This window comes from Fusarium odoratissimum (assembly GCF_000260195.1).
Source record: "Fusarium odoratissimum NRRL 54006 unplaced genomic scaffold supercont1.15, whole genome shotgun sequence".
In the NCBI taxonomy this organism is placed as follows: Eukaryota; Fungi; Ascomycota; class Sordariomycetes; order Hypocreales; family Nectriaceae; genus Fusarium; species Fusarium odoratissimum.
Window position 1 is genome coordinate 675,910 of NW_022158701.1, and position 18,386 is coordinate 694,295.

Sequence of the window (18,386 nt, forward strand, 5' to 3'; positions counted from 1 at the left end):
TATATAAGTATTTCCTTAAATTAAGCATTTATAAATATTTAACCTTTTATAAAAGTACTTACAAGTATCTATAAGCTAGGTATTTTGAGCCTTATACTTAACTTATTTATTATAATCTTTACAAGGACAGGGCTATATTCTCTCGCCAATGACATCGCCTATGCATAGATGTATATAATTAAATTTACTAATTAAGAGCTTGTTCTCTGCTAGAATTTAAGTTGGTGCTTAATAACATATAAACTCTGAGTTAATTATAATTTTTTGCTGTTTTGGCTTAATGTATCTCGTGTCACGGTCAAATAGTGCAGGGGGGTAGGCCCCTACAGTTAGCGCAGGTAGCTAATACAACCCTATTCACTTCGTATGTCGTTAAGATATCCTAAGCTCAAAACTATCAATCAACGGCGGCCTAGTCTCAGGCTATCTGTCAGCGCTCTGCCTCTCAGTCAGATCTTCTGTCCGTTTTTGACACTCTGTCGTGAGTTCACTTCGGCAACATGTCTGCGCTCTTCGGTATAAGAGTCGAGAAGGGTAGGACTGGAAGGACGGTGAAAGGCATGGGCAACTTTGAAAGCAAGGTTATAAACATCTGCAAGGCTGGAGTTGAGACCCAGACCTCCCGTGGGTGGAAACAAATGCGCTGCGTCTCCTGTAAGAAATACATTTCCCTCCCGGTATGCTTTTGCGACTTTTCGACTCAGGATCCAGGGGCGGTAGCTCAAGACCTTGAGGGACATATCTTTACCGATGGCTCCCTTGAGCACCTGTTGGCAGAGATCTTTATTCCACGTATCAACTGGGTACTTGTCAGAGTCGAAATGGGTGATAAGGACGGCATTTCCGGAGAGATTGTAGGCTATAGTGAGCCAGATACCGGGGATCGAAAAACCAGTGGAGCATGCCTACGCGATCACCTACAACCTCCCGAAGGTTTACGCTGAAATGAATCATCATCATAGTCTCGTATAAGTAGAATATGTCAGTAATGTTTGTCGTGATAGAAACGAGTGGTATCAAACCCAAACGAGTCTTCGCCGTCGCTCTCGATACCACGTGCTGGCAGACTTTACTCTTGGCGCCGTCACAGGCTATAAAATACTTTGATCTGATCTTGAATAGTTTAGTTACCCAGTCGCGCGTTCTTCAACCACAGTCGTGACTGTAACTTTGGACTGCGCCAAAGAAAAAAACGGCACTCCTTTCTGAATATCCACGCGATACTCATTCGATAACCTTTCACCGAGATATTCCTCAAAATCCGGCTGGGCGATATTGTGGATCATTTCAGGTGTATGATCGAGAACACCCTTATCCATACGTTCATATATAAGCTGTCCTAAGACTTCGCCAGAGAGGGTTGTGAGGAAATTGACCCAATATGCATCATCTCTCGGTGTACCTAGGCTTCTGATATGATCCACGTCTAGGCCAAACTGGCGACATATCTCGAGTGACCTGGGAGAGAGCCCATGAGCTTTGGGCGCTCCGAGTCTTTCTGGGTAGCGTTCAATCACGAGAGACTTGAACACCAAGTTTCGATAAGAGGTAGGCTTGCAAGAGGCCACTGGGACCACCTCCATTTGGCCGAAGCAACCTCGGGTTCAGCTCACGTGCTATAAGGGATACGCGTATAAGTCAAAATTTATAGATCAAGGCATCGTGACAATTGTTTCCGATCAAATCCATCGCTCAAAGGATTATATAGTCCGAAGACTCAGATGCGATCTTATATCCACTTATCGGATCCATTTCTATGCGCGGGTTCGGATGAACCTTGCTTGTCCCAGATTAAGGATGAACCAAGCGCTGGAACATGAAACAGACCATCAGCAGCACCACCAAAGAGTAGAGTAGACTGACACTAACGGCAAATTCCGTGCGATTTTACTATCTGATCATGGCCTGAAACGAAGGATGTTTTGGCGGAGATGAATTGCAAGAATACGAGCTTCCATGTGAACTCTTGAAGCAGCTCCGGGACTGATGAAAGTGCGAGTAAGAATTTCCATTGAGCAAATTCGCATCGGCTCGGGTGAAAACGAAATTCGACTGACAGTATTTTTTAAGCATAAAATAGGTAAACTCAAAGACTATTAAAGTATCTCCTCGAAGCTTAATATAAGGTTCGCCGACGACAATGCCAAAGAACTGGTCCATGACAAGGGATAATTACACGGGCGTCAACAAGATGCTAAAAACTGCCCCATTTGGCACGATGACATGCCATACCGGGGAGATGGACCACATTAGGAGATTGAGAAACCGGAAGAGCACAGACACAAAAGCCCTGTCCTTGAACAAACCGAGAATTATGGATCAACTTCTCACGATGGAGAGTCTATTGTTTCCGTCTTATTATTCCGCCAATCAGGCTCTCTCACCATCTCGTAATAGGACATTATTCGATTCCATATATAACATGAGCTGAGGACGTGTAAGTAGAATCTCAGCAAGCATCTCTGGTAGACATTCGTTTTCTGTTCATTCGTTTCTTTCCAACCCAACACTCGTTCAGCTAACTCACATTCTTTCTTTCAACCACCACCATGCGTTTCTCTTCAGCCGCTGGCCTCATGGCCCTCGCTACGTCGACCGTAGCCCACCCCAACTCCGCCACCTCCGATCTCGACGGCTCCGTCTGGAAAGCTCTCACACCTCTCAAGTCGCGCTCATGGGCCTCTATCCCCCGAAACCGTCCCACCAAGCGCCAGTCCGGCTGGAACCCGCCCTCCAACCTCGCCACCCCCCTCAAAGAAGTCTGGGACCACGAAGTCAAAACCTACAGCGACGCGCTCGGCTTTAAGAACTATGGCTGGGACCAAGTCATCGCTGGAAAGGGCCAGCTTAACGTCTGCGTTCGCTGGGAGTCTAGCGCTTCTGTGACTGCTGAGCAGCGCACCAAGGTTGCTGCTGCTCTTCAGGACTCGTATAGTGCTTGGATGAAGTGGGTTTCCGGCTATGATAACTTTCCCTACGAGGAAGTCAAGATCAATGTCGTTGGATGGGCTGTGAAGAACAAGAGCCTTCTCCAGGGCTCTACTGAAGGTCTTGATATCTACACCGACACCGACGCCGAGGGCATTCCCCAGTGCTCCGAGAAGTGCGGCCGTTTCTTCCACCAGGACGGTGACTACAGCAGCTGCCCCGGAGGAGCTGAGCGACACTACGATAACTCCCTCTGGCTGACCGACGGTATGCAGGGCGGAGCCGGTGGTGATTGGGGACAGCGCATTGGCCGGGAGTACTTCATGGATCTCCTTGGTCAAAAGGACATTCACATTCTCGAGCACGAGATCGGCCATACTTTCGCCCTTGACGATTTCTACGACTGGACTCCCACCGGCCAGACCAACTTCATCATGCTTGCTGGTTCATCCACCAAGGTCACTGACTTTGATGGCTGGATGTTGCGAAACTGGTGGTACGAGCTTTCTCGCAAGCGTGGCTGGCAATCTACTGCTTCTAGCTCTGCCTCAAAGGGTACTTCATCTGAGAAGGCTGTTACTCCCGTCTCGTCCAAGGCTGCTAGCACCAAGACTGCTGTTGCTAAGCCTACCACCACCACTGTCAAGCAGGCTGCTACCCAAACTGCGGCCAAGCCTGCCAAGGACACTACCTCAAGCGCTACTGCTGCTGCCTATGCTCAGTGCGGTGGTGGTGCTGGCTATACCGGCCCTACCAAGTGCGCCTCTGGTCTGAAGTGCACCAAGCACAGCGAGTGGTACTCTCAGTGCCTTTAAGCTGCCCCATACACACACTATCTGAGCTTGACGCTTGGAACCTTTTTGTATATACTTAGTCATTGGAAAGGGATACCTGAGTATTATAAGAAGACATAATATACTACATATCGATATAGATCCCACTGTTATTCAATGGGCCACATAAAACCCTTCTTACTTTGTGATGGGTAAATACATGTACCCCAACAGTATTCGACCTCAGGTTTGCGACCTCTATCTCAAGTGATGAATATTTTCAGGTAAGCTACGTATAACCTATCCTAAGTAATAATAATATTCGGGTTGGTGTGTCTTTCGACCAGGTATTTTTGGCACCATTATTAGATATCAGAAGCTTTTTCGCTCCCTTCGGGACCCCTCTAAGATCCCTGCATAATGCGCTGATCCCGTGTCTCAATTGCTTCGACGCCAGTCTTCTCTGAGAACCGGACATCCTCTTCATGGACAATCTTGACATCACCAAAGATCTCATCGATCTCTTCCAGTGATTTGCCTGCAATTTGTTAGTTGGTGAAATCCAATCCCGAAGCTCTGACTTACCGCGCGTCTCAGGATATACAAAGAAGAAGATAAGAGCGCACATTGCGTTGGTGAGAACGAAGAGGATCTAAAAAGCATGTCAGGGCTGATTATCGGCCAGAGATCGTGGCTGTACTTACATAGTACTTCCAGCCCACGGCAGCCAAAGCGATGGGCGAGCATTGCGTGATGATCAGACTGATAGAGTAGTGGACAACCTGCACAATGGCATTTGCCTTTGCTCGTAGCTCAGTGGTGAAAACCTCAGGACTGTTGAAAGATCAGTAAATGCTCTAAGCTTACTGTTGTGGAGGACTTACGGAATAATCCAGGTCATCGGTCCAAGAAGAGCAGAGTAATTCGCCGACACAGCAAAAATACACGCAATCAAACCCCTCTGTGCCGCAGCATTGGTCGGCATGCCAGGAACAGCAGGGAAACGGGCTGCCAGAATGGTAATGATCAAATAGCACAACGACAACAGCGACGAGCTGATAACAAGAATCTTCTTTCTTCCAATCTTATCGACAAAGAACAAAGAGATGAGACAAGCGACTGGGGCGACAGAGCCGTAGAGGCCACTGACGAGAAGTTGACGATCCTCGCTGAATTGAAGCGTGGCATAGATAGCAGTCTGGTAGTACTGCACGAAAGAAATACCAGATAACATAGCAGCAGCCCAGACGAACGAACCAACAAAGAGGCGCTTTCTGAACGCTGGAGTCTTGACTAGATCTGCCCAAGAAAGGCGCCCTTGAGCTTGCAGCTCCTCAGAGATGTTGACTTGAATGACAGTGAACTCAGTTCGGCACCAATCATCATTGGTTCCATCGTAGTGATAAGCTCTAAAAGCCTTCTCCGCTTCATCATGGCGGCCCTTGAGACAAAGCCAACGGGGTGATTCACTGAGAAACAAGACCCCAACACCAAGGATGAGAGCAGGAATACTTTGGATCGCAAACCCAAGGCGCCATTGATTCGCATTATGCCATTTGCCCTCTGCAACACCAATCCACAGCGCAACGAAGAAACCCCATGCTGTCATCATCTGATTCACAGCCGTGACTTTCGCACGTTCATGGGTCTTTGCAATTTCTGCTCCAAACACGGGAGATACTCCCGTGATGGTACCAACGGCAAAACCAACGAGGAGTCGACCGATGATGAGCATGGCAACATGAGCGGCGCCGGCCATGATCGCACCGCCAATGACACCCCAGATGCAACCGAAAGCAATGGCTTTGCGACGACCGAGTTTGTCACTGGTGATACCGACTGAGGCACTGCCCAACCAAGCTCCTGCTTGGTACATAGACACAATGGCGCCTCGAAGGGGAGGGTCTGGTTTGCCGAAGTAGGTGAGGAATGAGCTCAGCGCCAAGCTTGGCGTGATGATGCCGGAGTCACTGCCAGTGTGTTAGCATGATAGAGATGACTGATAAGGCTACGGACTTACAATCCATAGAGAAAGCCTCCTATTCCAAGGAATATAGAAGTCAAGAAGGGCTTGCTAAGCCAAGCGTCACTCTTCATTTTTGCAGCCGTTCAGATTTACTCAAAGACAATAATGATTCAATCAGTATCCTCAGCATATTCTTCCCAAAGCGATGCAATGCAACCTCTTTATCTAAACTCGGGGTAAAATTAACCGAAAAACAAGGATGTCGGAGTGTCCCACCAATCTAGGGGAGACAAGAAAACGTGGGACATCTATCCTAGGTGACAAAAAGTCTCAGGTAAACCCAGCAATAAGTTCCATAACCTGTAGACCAGTTTATTTAGACATCTTGTCTCAAATCAGATGTTTTCTTGCCCCCCCCGGATCCACCAATCTCTAGCTCAGTGGAGACCCCGGGTTTAAACATCTCGGCATAACCGGTTGTAGTTTAGAACGCGGGGTTGGGAATAACATGACATCTCGCCTCGAGAAGTTAGAGTCATTAGAGCATCCTTTAATGCCTTTAGTATGAGTCGTTGACGCGGGGGTGCTTATCCAGTCTTTTGGGTCGGCAGTTGAGGGTGGCAGTTGAGGTTGTTTCGGTTGTATGTATGCGTGTTTTCGGCTTCTTTTATTACCGGATGATAGCTGACTGACAAGTGACATACATCTCGCTTCCAGATACAGCTCTTACTTTTACCAAGCTGTCAGCCTGTGAATCTTTCAGTACTGGCAGGGCTCGGTGAAACTCACTGTGAGTACTGACAAAATGGTGGTAAAACTCATCCTCTACGCCGTCGTCGCTCTGGGCCTGACATATCTCGCCCTCATATTCCCAAGGGTAAGCATGATCCACCAATGACAACCGTCCCTTTACCAATACTCACAACTTCAGCTCCAACAAGAATGGAAACTCTACTCCCACCGCTCCCAACTCCCCCCAGGCCCCAAGACCATCAGAACCGGCATCCGCAAGCCATGGCTCTGGTTCCAAGAACTCAGCCAGCAATACGGCGATGTTGTTTATCTCCAACTCGGCCCAACACCAACCATAATACTCGGTTCCGCCCAAGCAGCCTGGGATCTTCTCGAGAAGCGCGGCGCCGTATTCTCCTCCCGTCCACGATTCATCATGGGCGGTGAATTACTCTCCGGCGGTATGAGAGGTCTTATGGCGCCTTATGCTTCGTATTGGAGACGGTGGAGGAAGTTATTGCATAGTGGGTTTATGCAGAGACAGAGTGAGACGTATAGACCGGTTCAGAGTCTTGAGTCCAAGGTTTTGATGTTTGATCTTTTGAAGAGACCTGCTGATTTCAGGATGCATTTGGAGAGGTATGCTGCGTCGGTTATTGTTACTGTTACTTATGGGCGGCGGGTTGAGGATGTGAGGAGCGATATTGTGGTGAGACGCAATGCTGAGGCCATGGAGCGTCTGACTATGGTCAAGTGAGTTTACATCTACTCCATAAACTATCTGACGCTAACAGTGTTGTAGTATTCCCGGAAAGTACGCCGTCGAGCGCTATCCGGCTCTAAAATATCTCCCTAGCTTCCTGGCCCCGTGGAAGAAGGCAGTTATTCAGCAACGTCAGAAAGATATCCAACTCTATACAGAACTCATGGATGAGGTTCGCGAAAAGGTCGCTAAAGGTACTGCACCAACTTGCTTCGCGAAACATCTTCTCGAAGAGCAAGAGAGCTTGGGTATGAATGATCTGGAAATTGCTTATACGGCTGGATCACCTTTCGGCGCTGGTGTTGAGACCGTAAGTCTACTCTTTCGTGACAGAGGACTTTGTGACTGACATTTTGACAGTCCGCGGGGTCACTCGCAAGCTTCCTTCTCGCCTGTGTCAAGTTCGGACCTCAATTCATCCCAAAGGCTCAAGAAGAGCTGGACAGAGTAGTAGGAAGTGCTAGACTACCCACGTTTGATGATCTGCCAAAGCTGGAATACGTCAGAGCTATAGCATCCGAGACTCTTCGATGGAGACCTGTTGCTGTACTAGGAGGTACACCCCATGCTAGCACTGCAGATCACGTCTACAAGGGCATGTTTATTCCCAAGGGAAGTACCATCATCGCACCACTTTGGACCCGTAAGTATCACATTCACTGATTGTTTGATAATGGCTGACATCGTCAGTGCACCTTAACGAAGCCGACTTCCCTGAGCCTCATGAGTTCAGACCAGAGCGCTTCATGGAAAAGCGAGAATATCCCGGTACACTTGGCCACAGTGCTTTTGGCTGGGGCCGACGAATTTGCCCAGGCATGCACCTCGGAGCTGCATCCGTTACGCTTAACATTGCACGCATTCTATGGGGCTTCGAAGTCAACCCTGAGAAGGATGAGAAGGGGCGAGACGTTGATGTTGATATGTAAGTTGAATGAGTGAGCACAAGAAAACGCTGGATGCTAATATTGGACAGCTTCGCTTATTCGGAGGGCTTCAACTCAAGCCCGTTGCCGTTCCCTTGCTCAATTACACCTCGCTCTGTGAAGCATGCTGAGGTTATTGAGAGTGAGCACGGGAATGCCATGGGGGATTTGATGGAGTACACTGCTGTTACGAGCAAGGTGTCCTGATGTAACAAAAGGCAAAGAAGAGTATATGCATAGCAAGAAATAAGAAACGATCGTGATATAACTTTTGCCATTGCACCTCATAATCCCTCTCTCATGAGACCAGTAAACTTGATCATTCACTAACCTGAATGAGCTTCTTCAGCGACTCAACAGCCGCGACCGTATACTCATTCATATCCGTATTCTCCCCCTCAAGCCCATCAAACACCTCCACAGACAACCAACCTTTAAACCCTGTCTTCAGCACAGCATGTAGCATATCATGAACAGGCAAATACCCTCCATCACACGGCAAAGGCCTATAATCATGACTCCACCTCGCTCTAGGTCGACTTCCCTCCTCGTCTTTCTTATCCTCAATAGGAGGATCCATCTTGTACGCATCTGAGATCTGAAGGAGATAAATCTTATCTGCCGGGACAGTGGAAGCTAGTTCTTCAAGACTCTTGTGCCAGCGAGTTTTGCGCTCTTCGTCACTGCTTGCTTCGATTAGACCGTCTTTGGTAGTTGGATCACCCCACTCGAGACCCGCGGTTTGGAACGTATCGAGACACAGACCGATGTTAGGTCTGTTTGCCTTTTGAATGATCTGCCAGACTGTTTTCCAGGTTGGGGCGTGGGTTGCCCAGCACCAGTTTTCGTAGGCAATGCTGAAGCCTTTTTCGGCGAGAAGGTCTGCTAGTTCTGCGAGATCGGAGGCTAAGTCGTCGAATGAGGACGAGATGCCTTCAGAGTCAGATGAACCAACCTGTGATTGATTAGCGGGCTGGTAGCATATTTAATGTGGGCGGATTTACCTGAAGCAATGTGATGCCGGCAGCCTCCATAACCTTGACCCAGCCCTTCGCCTTATCAAAAGCCTGTTTTCTCTTCTCATCATGTTCACCTTTCTTCCATCCCTCAAAATTCGCAAAAGGCTGAAGCATCATAATCTTGAGGCCTAGTTCATCCGTCAACGACTTGATCTGCTTCGCGACATTCGCAAGCGTGTCATAGTCGTCCTCTTTTGGTTGAGATCCACTGACAAGTTTTTCATAGTCAAGGATATCAGGCATAGAAAGCTCAATTCCGTCGAAGCCGGCTTTTCGAATGGCGCCAAGCTTATCGGGAAGGCTGGCCTTGATCTTCATGGGGATGCTGCATGATGCGAACGAGATGGGCATTTGAGACCCTTGATATCGGATCACCATATTAAGAGTATCCAGCAGGTGAAAACAGTGGACAAGTGAGATGTTGTTTTGTCTAGGTTGAGACTGAATGCTCCATTGAAGTCATGGTTAAAAAGGCTTCTGACGATGGTTGACGTCATCTCAACCGTCATCATGGCGTGAAGTTCAGCTGACTCTAATAATGTGGGATGAAATTAAAACATTCCCAGCCTACCTAATATCGCAGATAAAGTTAGGGAAGATGTTCAAACAAGTGACCAGCACCGCGCTCCACGATATCGCTACACTCCAGGAGGAGGTTTGCGTATTGCTTGAGTCTCACAACTTGGAACGGGGATCAGCATATAGAAGCTCTAGAAATATTCATCCATATATTTCAAGCAACCCTGAAAACACGTGGCATCGGGACCCATGACACGTGGGGCGCTGCAAATTATCTTCTCACAGCCCTCGAGGTCCTGGACGGAGTCTTGCGAGTGCAATTAACCTCGCTAGAGCTGTTCGAGACCCTACTTGCCCTGGGTATCAAGCAGGGGCTACCCCGAAGGGCATGCGGGGTATGCCACCCAAACTTTCAGCGTGCCTTGCAGCAATTCCTAACTTATCTTGGCGTGTGTTGAGAGACTTACCATGGGTTCCGAAGAGAACAGCCGCGCTGAGGCGCAAGCTATATCCACCGACTCCTACGGAGAACTAACTTTGCCGTCCTGATCTGGAGGATATGAATAATAACCAAGTGTCCAAAAAGAAAAAGGACACACGAGTACTTCAAACACCCTGCCAACTAACAATTGTTACCTTGCGCTTATCACCAACTTTCTGGCCAATCATCATGGTGCCTTGCTGGTACAGTATCAGCACTAATAAGTCTCAGCTCGGCATGTTCAGGGCTGGCATAATGCACGGGCTTGGTATTTGAGTGATCGTACTACCCCGCTCTTCTCTTTTTTTCATATTTACAATTTCACACGTATCTTTTCTGTCTTTCCAAGTTTCATAATCTGGGTTAACACAACAACATCCTCATCATGTCGCTGCACAAGCCGTTTCTCGATTATCTATATCTATTTATAGTAGTTCTCCATTTGACTGCTATGCTAGGTGAGTTTAATCAGCCTGTGGTGCGCATGGAGGTAACTCATGACTGGACTAGGGGTCGATTTTGTTCCATTCTATCCGCAGTCTCTATGTCAACCTCGTGGCTCGCCATTCCACTTTCTTGTCGCCTATCGTCAGTGGTACATCACAACAATGTCTGATCCTTATTATGACCTTGACATTCCTGGGCACTTCTTCGAATTCCTAGTCTATGTTGAGCTTGTTGTGCAGTTCCCTCTAGCACTATATCTCACCCACGCACTGTTATCCAAACAGCGGATCTCTGGTTCTGGGGAGCTTGCAGCCGTCGTCTACGGTGCAGTGACGGGCCTTTGCACGGCTATAGTTTGCAACGATATGTGGCATCTGGGTCCAGAGGTTATCACTCATGAGGCCAAGCAAACTCTGCTGTTTGGGGCATATCTGCCATATGCCGTAATTCGTAAGCTTCATCATGCGAGCATTATCGAGAAATTACTAATATGTGAGCCAGCGACCTTGATGTCATTGGAAATGCAAAAGCGGCTGCTAGCCCGGCTTCATAGATCGTCTGGAATCAAACAGGAATAGTATTTCTTACAGTCAACTATAAAGGAAGGATTTAGACAGTCAACGAGGTGTCAGGTATTTACTGGAGATATGTATTAGTTGATTTATATTCGCGTTCTCCCACCTATAGGTACTCAGCAGACTAACAACAAGGAGCAACATGGTGGTGTCTAGACTAGCATAAGTCAATTTGCACCATACTCAAAGGGTAGAAACTTCCATGCGTCTCGAGACTCTATTCTTTAGCTTTGGCTAATAGAAATCTATATTACAGCACCATCGTCCATGTTACTGCTCTACTCCGTAGTAATGTTAATACACCTAGCGGCAGGTGTTCTTTGTCCACAAGACGTAAACCTCCATAGTCGCGGCGCAACACATCCCGATACATCTGCAATGCCCACCGAACTTCTTTCGTCTTGCTGCCCGAATTATTTAGATTGGCGCCTAGGGTGGATTTAAGAGTCCACGAAACATCAGCGTCTAAATCTGGGCTAATGTCGACTGGTACAGTCTTCAGCGCCATGTAAGCCTTCAACAAGGCATTACTCGTCAGCTCCCTGTGCTTTGCGTATTCTTTGATGCTGAAGAAATTTTCGAGCTCCTCAGTCGACAGTAGGTTCTTAAATGTTTTAGAGCTGACGGTTCCTGCACTTCCTGCGGCCTTGACAGCTTCATTGATGCGGCTGTCGACACTTGCCAGAGAGTCGAAGTTCTTCTTGTATCGCTTATATCTCTCTTTTTCTGCATCAAAGAATTTTTGAATGATTGAGGTTGGAGACTTCTTTGCAATGCTTTCCCGAATCATCAGAATAGGCAAGAAGGGATTCCGTAGACCAAGTCCTCCCAGGCGTTCAGGTAAATGGACGAATGCATCCGGTACATCTACCCCAAAGCGATATTTTATCATGTGCTTGATGTGACTGACGGCTCCGTGGCTGCTTTGAGATGAATCTGACGCCGCGGGGAATAAGAATTTCTGCATCATCTGGTAAGTCTCGAGGATGCTGTCAACGTGATGCAGACCAAAGCAGTTTGCTGGTTCGCCAAAGGTATGACTAAAAAACCGTCCCATGCAGCTGTTCCATGTCTGCACCCATTCCAGCACACTTATGCATCCATCCAATTGCTTCTTCAGCTGCCTCATATGCCCCTCTACCTCCTTACGGTCGATTTCCCAGATCCCCGACTTGGGGTCAAGAGATAGATGCCCAACTCGGACTGGACCCTCAGGCAAAGCGCTCGCAACGTCGAGATCTCGCTCTTTCCCCCCCTCTGTTATGTACACAGAGCCGGTTTTACCCCTGTTGAAGGTGAGGCCGAGGATTTTGGCATACTTGTTCATAGCAGCCCAAGCCCTTTTGCAGTGCAGTGGTTCGCCACATAGCCATAGGTCGTCGTGGAGTCGGTAAAGTAGCATCCCATCCTGTTGGTTCACCACAACATCCATGACGAAGAGAACAAGCTCGCCAAGGAGCTTCTCTGGCGCGTGAGCCATCGGCACTCCACGACGACGCACTCTTGGACTGCCCGTCATCGGCGAGTCTGGGGAGGATTGCACGTTGAGAGGCGCCTGAAGAACCTTCTTGAAAAACGAAATGGCACCTTCAGTATAGCCAAAGAATCGCATGTTGGCAAAAATAGTTGTATGGGACAAGCCCGTGGCAAACCACTCCAGGTCGGTCTGTATCAATGACACTTCACCCTTCAAGGTTTTCTGTATGGTGGCCTCTGTGGCGAGCGTTCGTAGTAGGCTCTGTTTAATGTTGGGCTTCTTGGAGTTGTCTTGCTCCTCTGTTGGATCGGTATAGCCACCAGCCCCAATCGTCTCAACATCCTCCGGTAGTTGTGACATGAAAAACTCATTTGTGTACTGCCTTTTTCTCTCGCTCGTGAGATTCGAGCTAGTAGTAGCTCCACTGGACAAGTAATACATGCGGCGCTGCTTCTCATCACGGCTAGGATCTGGCCCGGTGTGCCACCTCCAGAAGCTATCCTCGGAGTAAATGAAGCTGTTGAGAGCCTTTTTGAGAGCAACGCAACACTGAATCCCAATGTAGTGGATGAGAATTGCTTGCAACACATCCTCGTCCATCCATATTCTGTATTTACCGTTCAACTGCTGCCTCGGAAGAACAGGGACTAGTGCAATGGAGTTAGTTGTTTCTTCCGCAGCTAGAAGAGAACAATTCTGGAGGACTTACTGCCTTGTTCACCAGCATCCCATTCCCAGCTGTTAATATTGGAGAAACGCATATTGAGGACATCGGCGATCTCTCCCAAAACAACCGGTTTCTCAAGAAAGTCTCGAAGAATGGCCTGTTTCTGGTCGCTGAGCAAATCCTCAGCGAGTAGCCCATTGATACACCACGTGAGTGTCGTGGAATCAAATGGCGCCTTTTCGCCAAAGATTTGTTGGCAAGAGTCACCGATTGACTCTCTCAGAGCCTTGAGTGACTTGGCACCCTCTTCACCTTGTTCACCTTGGAACAGCTCGTTGAGGTAGAGATCAATCTCAACTTCATCGGTTTCCAGCGGCTCAAAGACTACTCGCTCAAACTTGTCGCACAGCTGCTGCAGCCTCTCCTTTTGTTGATCCAGAACCTCGTAAGATTCTTCCTCCGAGGCCGGACGGTCGCTGAGAGAGGCAGTCATCCATTCCGTGATGAGCCGAGCGTAGAGGTGGCCCAGTGCTAGTTTCCGACTTGGTACCTCTAGGTGCGACCGAAGTAGTTCTTCATGGGCCTGCATGAACTCGCTTGGAACAGAAACATCATATTTTGACTGACTGAGCCAGTGCTTGATGTTCTTGACTGCAGGGCTTTGGAAAGCCTCAGCGTTGAGATTCTCAACTCCTTCTAGGAGAAGGTTGATTCTTGCAGTTCGATCATCTTCTTGATTGGCCTGTTCCAAGACTTTATCCTTTCGTGATTCGTAAATAGTGCGCTGCTTTTCAAGTTCACTGATCTTAGTGTGGGTGATTCCTCCAAGGGTTTGCGAAAGTGCAAAAAAGGACGATGCCATCTTCGCTAGTTTCTGATGTGCTGTGGTCTGTGGGAAAATGAAAAGGGTTCACTTAGAAGACACTCAGTTCAAGTTGGGAAAGGTTCGGGTAATAAACAGAAAGATAGGAAATGCATCTCGTGGGTTCTGCGGCTGTATAATAAGTTACTAGAACAGAAAGCGGTGTGAAGCTGGATCAGGCAACAACGCTAAGCATAGGCAATTGGTCGGGCGTATATCTTGATGTGGAGTGAACACATGCACCGAGACCCATCACCTTTTTGCTGATATACGTGAAAAAGTGAACTATTCACGACCAACACATACATTGTTGCGGGGTCCAGATCCTTCATCTGACACGGTGTGAAAAGTTGGGTCAGACGCTAGAAATGTGCACATAGTCAGGAAAGTAAGTGACGGTCGAATAATGAGGGGAAATAAATAGCCTCCTGATTGATATTCTAGGTGCGGATGTATTCTAGTATCTTCTCGAGAGCAATGCGATCACCTTCCATTGTCCCGGCAAGGATTTTGGGCACCTATCCCTCCGTGTATCCACCACTAAAATTAATAAGCCAAGTATCCTATATTAATTAGGACATTGTCCGGTTTGGCATCTCCCTAAACGATTCTAGCATCATGTAGTTGGCCAATAGCTTCCTGAATTTGTGCAGCCTATCTCTCCCTTAGTAAAACTTCGGTTCCCGGCTCTACTATATATAATAGTGTTATATGCCTGTAGTTAATATAGGTAAGTAAAAGACCCAAAGTAACACCATCATTATTCTGCACTAGGCCATAAAGGCATAAAATCCTTATCTTATTATTAAGTTGGGCTCTGTTAATCTTCCTATATATATCTAGTTTATTTATAAGGGGCTGCTTATTGCTATGGCGTATGAGCTTAAGGAATGTAATTATCTTGTCGTTTAATAGGACTTTGCGCGGCGTATTAGAAGGCAGGCTAACCATATTCTTATAAAAAATCCGTACTTCAGATGGATCAAAGGACTTCCATGACGCACAGAGTTCATCAGGAACAGAAATACTGAATAGATATTGGTGTTAGGTGTCTCTATCTAGCTGTGGTATATGCTTATCGGAGACCGTTTGAAAGATATAGACGAAAGTTTCAGGGTTGAAAAATCTATCCAAGGTCTGTAGTACTGCCTAGTCTAGAGTGGGCAGCTTCCGGAAAATAGGGAGTAGAGGGTAAATAATCTAATCCTAGAAGTCCTCGATAGTAACCCTAACCCTAGGCACACCGTCTGCAATGTCGACTAACAGTCCAATTCTGATATTGAAAAGGCTAAAGATTATATGGGTCGCGACGCTGGCTGCACTCGATGTGCCATATCCATCAGAAAGAACAGCAATCACGACGTTGTGATGCCCCATTCGACCTAAAATGTACTCATTGGGGTCACTTCTTGGAAATAAAAGTCGACAAAGGGTGTTTTTCATCCAGAAACGTCTGTGCAGCAACATACTCAGTCTCAAGGGCGCAGATCCAGCCTACGGTATAGTCCAATGGATCAACCATTATAAGCTTGCCAGAGAAAAGTTGATTACATAGGATGAACAAATATATCAAAAAATAATTTCATATACAAAGCTGATCGGTTTTTAAGATCTTAAAATGTTTTCAATACCGAGAAAGTCGAATTCCAGCAATTTGTCTCGTTGCTGTTTCACATGGCCTGGGTCTAGCTGTATGGTTGGTTTATCTGGCATCGTTGTTGAGCGCCAGCAAGTCGCCCCCCCATGCAAGACCAGTTTCGGGCGCTTAAAACCACTAAGATAGATATTTGGCATATTTTCATCTAATAAGAAAGCTTACGGTCGCCTTGAAAAGACTGAGTTAGAAGATACAGCCCGGCGAACATGTTGGGCGGCTAAAAGCGAATCAGGAACTTGAGCGATTGAGCCTGATGTTTCAAGGAGGAGAACTTGATTGTGCTAGATTGAACTCGACGGTTCTGGCCAGTATTCATCTATAAACTTCCACGTGCCATTCTGGCCACATTATATGCCACGTCGCCCTCATAGAAACACACGAAGTAATAGTTTCTGGTACTTCTTATGACATCAGTAGACCTCCCTAGTACCATTGTCAATTCGAGACTTTTGTTATAATATGCCCCTGAGATGGCAGAACGGCCTGCAGTGACTCGTTGCCTCCATTGGGCCATGGTCTTCTCCAAACCTTCAGAGTCCCATGCCAAATCACCCTCTCGTGCTTCCACAAGTTTCGCCGTAGCATAACAAGAGTCTTCTCTCTTCTCTACCCCAAGCAAGATATAAAACTCTGGATCTGGATTCCTGTCGGCTCTTGTAATCAATATTGCCGCCACCCCAATATTGTCAGCGTCAGTTGTCAACGTGATAGCACTCAATAGCGATCGCGGGCTGATATCGCTCCCGTATAGATCGTGGAAGTCCCATCGGCCCTGAAGACACGGCGAGTCGAAGATGGGGATGAACGTGACCGTGTTGTCATCGCTGCCGTCCGTTGAGCTTTTCATCTTTCTGGACCCCCCACCGGGTGTGAATCTATTCATCACAAGAGATTCACCGGCCCTCGATGAATGCATGGGTCTAGAAGGATATGAAAGTCTATCCATCACAATAAGAGACTCTGTTTTGAAGCTTGCCGCATATTCCCTCGATATAGTCATGGGCCGAGGAGGGTAAGACAACCGTGTGACATAGAGAAAGTCGCCTACCCTACGGCCCATAACCGAAAGACATGCTACCTCTAGATGCTTGAGAGTAGCGCTTGCTGCTGGTGCCGCTTGTAGCATGACGAACCAAGAGCTGGCTGTGATATGTGAAGCCCCGAAAGCTGTTATGACAGGTAGCCGAATGGACAGGCCAGCATTGGTCATTGAAAAGACAGATATCCCGTCGCTGTTGAGTTGTTCGTATTCCCCAGAGCCTTTATACACGGTCGGCCACGGCGCAAGAAAACTTGCCCAGTCTTTCGGGACGTCATCGTTCCACTCCCAGCAGAAGATGGTATGATCGTTGCAAGTCCTGATGATCTCTTCCTGGAGACGGAGGAAGGCCCTCTTTTTTTCTCCATAGACAAGAGGCATGTTGATGTCGAATATGCCAAGCATGCAATAAGCCATGTCTTCAGGCTTCGTTGTTTTTCTGTTCGCCAGCCACGACATCCGCTTCGAAACGGAGACCCTGGATATGTTCCTCTTGCCGCTGAGATATATGGTATCAATATTTGTGATCGATGCGATTAAATCAGCCAAAGATCCTTCCTTTTTGCCTATCCTTGACCAATCAGCCGCATAGAACACCAGATGACGCGGTGCTATCAGTTCCTGGAGTGTCCAGCCGCGAGTAAACCAATGGCTGGCTCGAATTTGCAAAAACAACAGTTCTCTATCCTTACTGGATGTAGGAACATCAGCTAGGTAAGCAAAGCAGACTTCTGACTTCTGATAGTATGCAAACATCGAGTTTATCTCTTCCGTCAGCTCTGCCGAGCTGGTCTTGTCGATACAGTTTGTATCAACCCAGAGCCATTCGAGATTCTGACTCAGAGATTGGCTGCACGCATTATTAATCTTCGAAAATCCTTGCTTTGAGGCTGCGAGGTGGCGATCCTGCCAATCTTGGAAGGTAACTTCTTCGGCACCCCAGACATGTGACAGAATCGCATATGGAGGTACGTTCTCGCCGGAGAACTCGTGAAGCTCCAGCGTTCTCGTGTTAATTAGACGCATCGAAATTGAAAATGACGAGATTCGACGCAGGATGCGATGCGCTGCGCCGCTGCTATGGCAGATGTTCAGGATTTGCGAGGCTAGGCTTGATATATAATGAGAAGCGGGGTAACGTAAGCACATCTGAGTATGCCTAGCGAAGTACTCCTGCAAACTTGATTTGCTGGTGGTGTAATTCCTGTCGCAGCCTAGGTTGAGTCAACTCAGCTCACATGCACCATGGCACAGCCGCCTGGGAGGCATCCATTCTTGAAAATCACTTATGCGGGGTCCGAGCTTCCCAGAAGTTCATGCCTCATGAAATCTTCTCAGCATTTAGCCCAGCGCCACCTAACGATAACAAGCTTCGCTACCTAAAAGTTCCAATCAACATATCAAGCGTCACAGTTGCGTAGGGAAGTTGAAGTAAGCCTCGTAGTCTCCTGCTGCTGGTATCAGGAGCTAAATTTAGCTCTACCTAAGTTATACCAGACCCCACTACGGAATTCAATCACGTGCCGCCTGCTTAATTCCGATCATGTTAGTAACT

The 18,386-nt window shown here is 47.6% G+C and overlaps 8 protein-coding genes across 9 annotated transcripts; 3 read left to right on the plus strand and 5 right to left on the minus strand.

Moving 5' to 3' along the window:
• Window positions 1-449: 449 nt before the first annotated feature.
• FOIG_09442 (uncharacterized protein) lies at window positions 450-954 on the minus strand (the record flags this gene model as incomplete). Its single annotated transcript, XM_031209717.1, has 2 exons — window positions 450-859; window positions 918-954. 2 exons carry the CDS (start codon window positions 952-954, stop codon window positions 450-452), a joined length of 447 nt encoding a protein of 148 aa, XP_031060804.1.
• Window positions 955-1,807: 853 nt separating this feature from the next.
• On the plus strand, window positions 1,808-3,896 carry FOIG_09443 (uncharacterized protein). Its single transcript, XM_031209718.1, has 2 exons — window positions 1,808-1,998; window positions 2,071-3,896. Exon 2 carries the CDS (start codon window positions 2,550-2,552, stop codon window positions 3,741-3,743), a length of 1,194 nt encoding a protein of 397 aa, XP_031060805.1. The 5' UTR covers window positions 1,808-1,998; window positions 2,071-2,549; the 3' UTR covers window positions 3,744-3,896.
• FOIG_09444 (uncharacterized protein) lies at window positions 3,792-5,932 on the minus strand. The gene is made up of 5 exons (XM_031209719.1): window positions 5,722-5,932; window positions 4,586-5,671; window positions 4,406-4,535; window positions 4,287-4,353; window positions 3,792-4,239 (listed from the first exon to the last, which is right to left on the minus strand). Exons 1-5 carry the CDS (start codon window positions 5,796-5,798, stop codon window positions 4,106-4,108), a joined length of 1,494 nt encoding a protein of 497 aa, XP_031060806.1. The 5' UTR covers window positions 5,799-5,932; the 3' UTR covers window positions 3,792-4,105.
• Window positions 5,933-6,173: 241 nt separating this feature from the next.
• FOIG_09445 (uncharacterized protein) lies at window positions 6,174-8,295 on the plus strand (the record flags this gene model as incomplete). Of its 2 annotated transcripts, none has more annotated exons than XM_031209720.1 (7): window positions 6,174-6,308; window positions 6,385-6,544; window positions 6,599-7,152; window positions 7,202-7,472; window positions 7,523-7,805; window positions 7,853-8,087; window positions 8,139-8,295. In XM_031209720.1, exons 2-7 carry the CDS (start codon window positions 6,473-6,475, stop codon window positions 8,293-8,295), a joined length of 1,572 nt encoding a protein of 523 aa, XP_031060807.1. In that variant the 5' UTR covers window positions 6,174-6,308; window positions 6,385-6,472. The 2 variants fall into 2 exon arrangements, with proteins under 2 accessions (XP_031060807.1, XP_031060808.1); XM_031209721.1 differs by having other exon boundaries at window positions 6,208-6,312.
• Window positions 8,296-8,383: 88 nt separating this feature from the next.
• FOIG_09446 (uncharacterized protein) lies at window positions 8,384-9,533 on the minus strand. The gene is made up of 2 exons (XM_031209722.1): window positions 9,093-9,533; window positions 8,384-9,043 (listed from the first exon to the last, which is right to left on the minus strand). The coding sequence occupies exons 1-2, from the start codon at window positions 9,483-9,485 to the stop codon at window positions 8,408-8,410; spliced, it is 1,029 nt and encodes a 342-aa protein (XP_031060809.1). The 5' UTR covers window positions 9,486-9,533; the 3' UTR covers window positions 8,384-8,407.
• A 959-nt stretch (window positions 9,534-10,492) lies between these two features.
• FOIG_09447 (uncharacterized protein) lies at window positions 10,493-11,387 on the plus strand (the record flags this gene model as incomplete). The annotated part of the gene is made up of 3 exons (XM_031209723.1): window positions 10,493-10,565; window positions 10,618-11,004; window positions 11,056-11,387. 3 exons carry the CDS (start codon window positions 10,493-10,495, stop codon window positions 11,130-11,132), a joined length of 537 nt encoding a protein of 178 aa, XP_031060810.1. The 3' UTR covers window positions 11,133-11,387.
• Window positions 11,210-14,257, minus strand: FOIG_09448 (uncharacterized protein). Its single transcript, XM_031209724.1, has 2 exons — window positions 13,316-14,257; window positions 11,210-13,253 (listed from the first exon to the last, which is right to left on the minus strand). Exons 1-2 carry the CDS (start codon window positions 14,133-14,135, stop codon window positions 11,380-11,382), a joined length of 2,694 nt encoding a protein of 897 aa, XP_031060811.1. The 5' UTR covers window positions 14,136-14,257; the 3' UTR covers window positions 11,210-11,379.
• A 1,851-nt stretch (window positions 14,258-16,108) lies between these two features.
• FOIG_09449 (uncharacterized protein) lies at window positions 16,109-17,857 on the minus strand (the record flags this gene model as incomplete). Its single annotated transcript, XM_031209725.1, has 1 exon — window positions 16,109-17,857. The coding sequence occupies one exon, from the start codon at window positions 17,855-17,857 to the stop codon at window positions 16,109-16,111; it is 1,749 nt and encodes a 582-aa protein (XP_031060812.1).
• Between the last annotated feature and the right edge of the window lie 529 nt (window positions 17,858-18,386).

Excerpts from the sequence above, each read along its gene's own strand:
- FOIG_09443 (XM_031209718.1), top strand. The coding sequence starts at position 2,550 with ATGCGTTTCTCTTCAGCCGCTGGCCTCATGGCCCTCGCTACGTCGACC.
- FOIG_09444 (XM_031209719.1), bottom strand. The coding sequence starts at position 5,798 with ATGAAGAGTGACGCTTGGCTTAGCAAGCCCTTCTTGACTTCTATATTC. Across the intron at positions 5,672-5,721 it reads GGAGGCTTTCTCTATGGATT|TGACTCCGGCATCATCACGC; the intron begins GTAAGTCCGTAG and ends ACACACTGGCAG. Across the intron at positions 4,536-4,585 it reads CCGATGACCTGGATTATTCC|TCCTGAGGTTTTCACCACTG; the intron begins GTAAGTCCTCCA and ends ATCTTTCAACAG.
- FOIG_09446 (XM_031209722.1), bottom strand. The coding sequence starts at position 9,485 with ATGGTGATCCGATATCAAGGGTCTCAAATGCCCATCTCGTTCGCATCA. Across the intron at positions 9,044-9,092 it reads CCGGCATCACATTGCTTCAG|GTTGGTTCATCTGACTCTGA; the intron begins GTAAATCCGCCC and ends AATCAATCACAG.
- FOIG_09448 (XM_031209724.1), bottom strand. The coding sequence starts at position 14,135 with ATGGCATCGTCCTTTTTTGCACTTTCGCAAACCCTTGGAGGAATCACC. Across the intron at positions 13,254-13,315 it reads GGATGCTGGTGAACAAGGCA|TCCCTGTTCTTCCGAGGCAG; the intron begins GTAAGTCCTCCA and ends CCATTGCACTAG.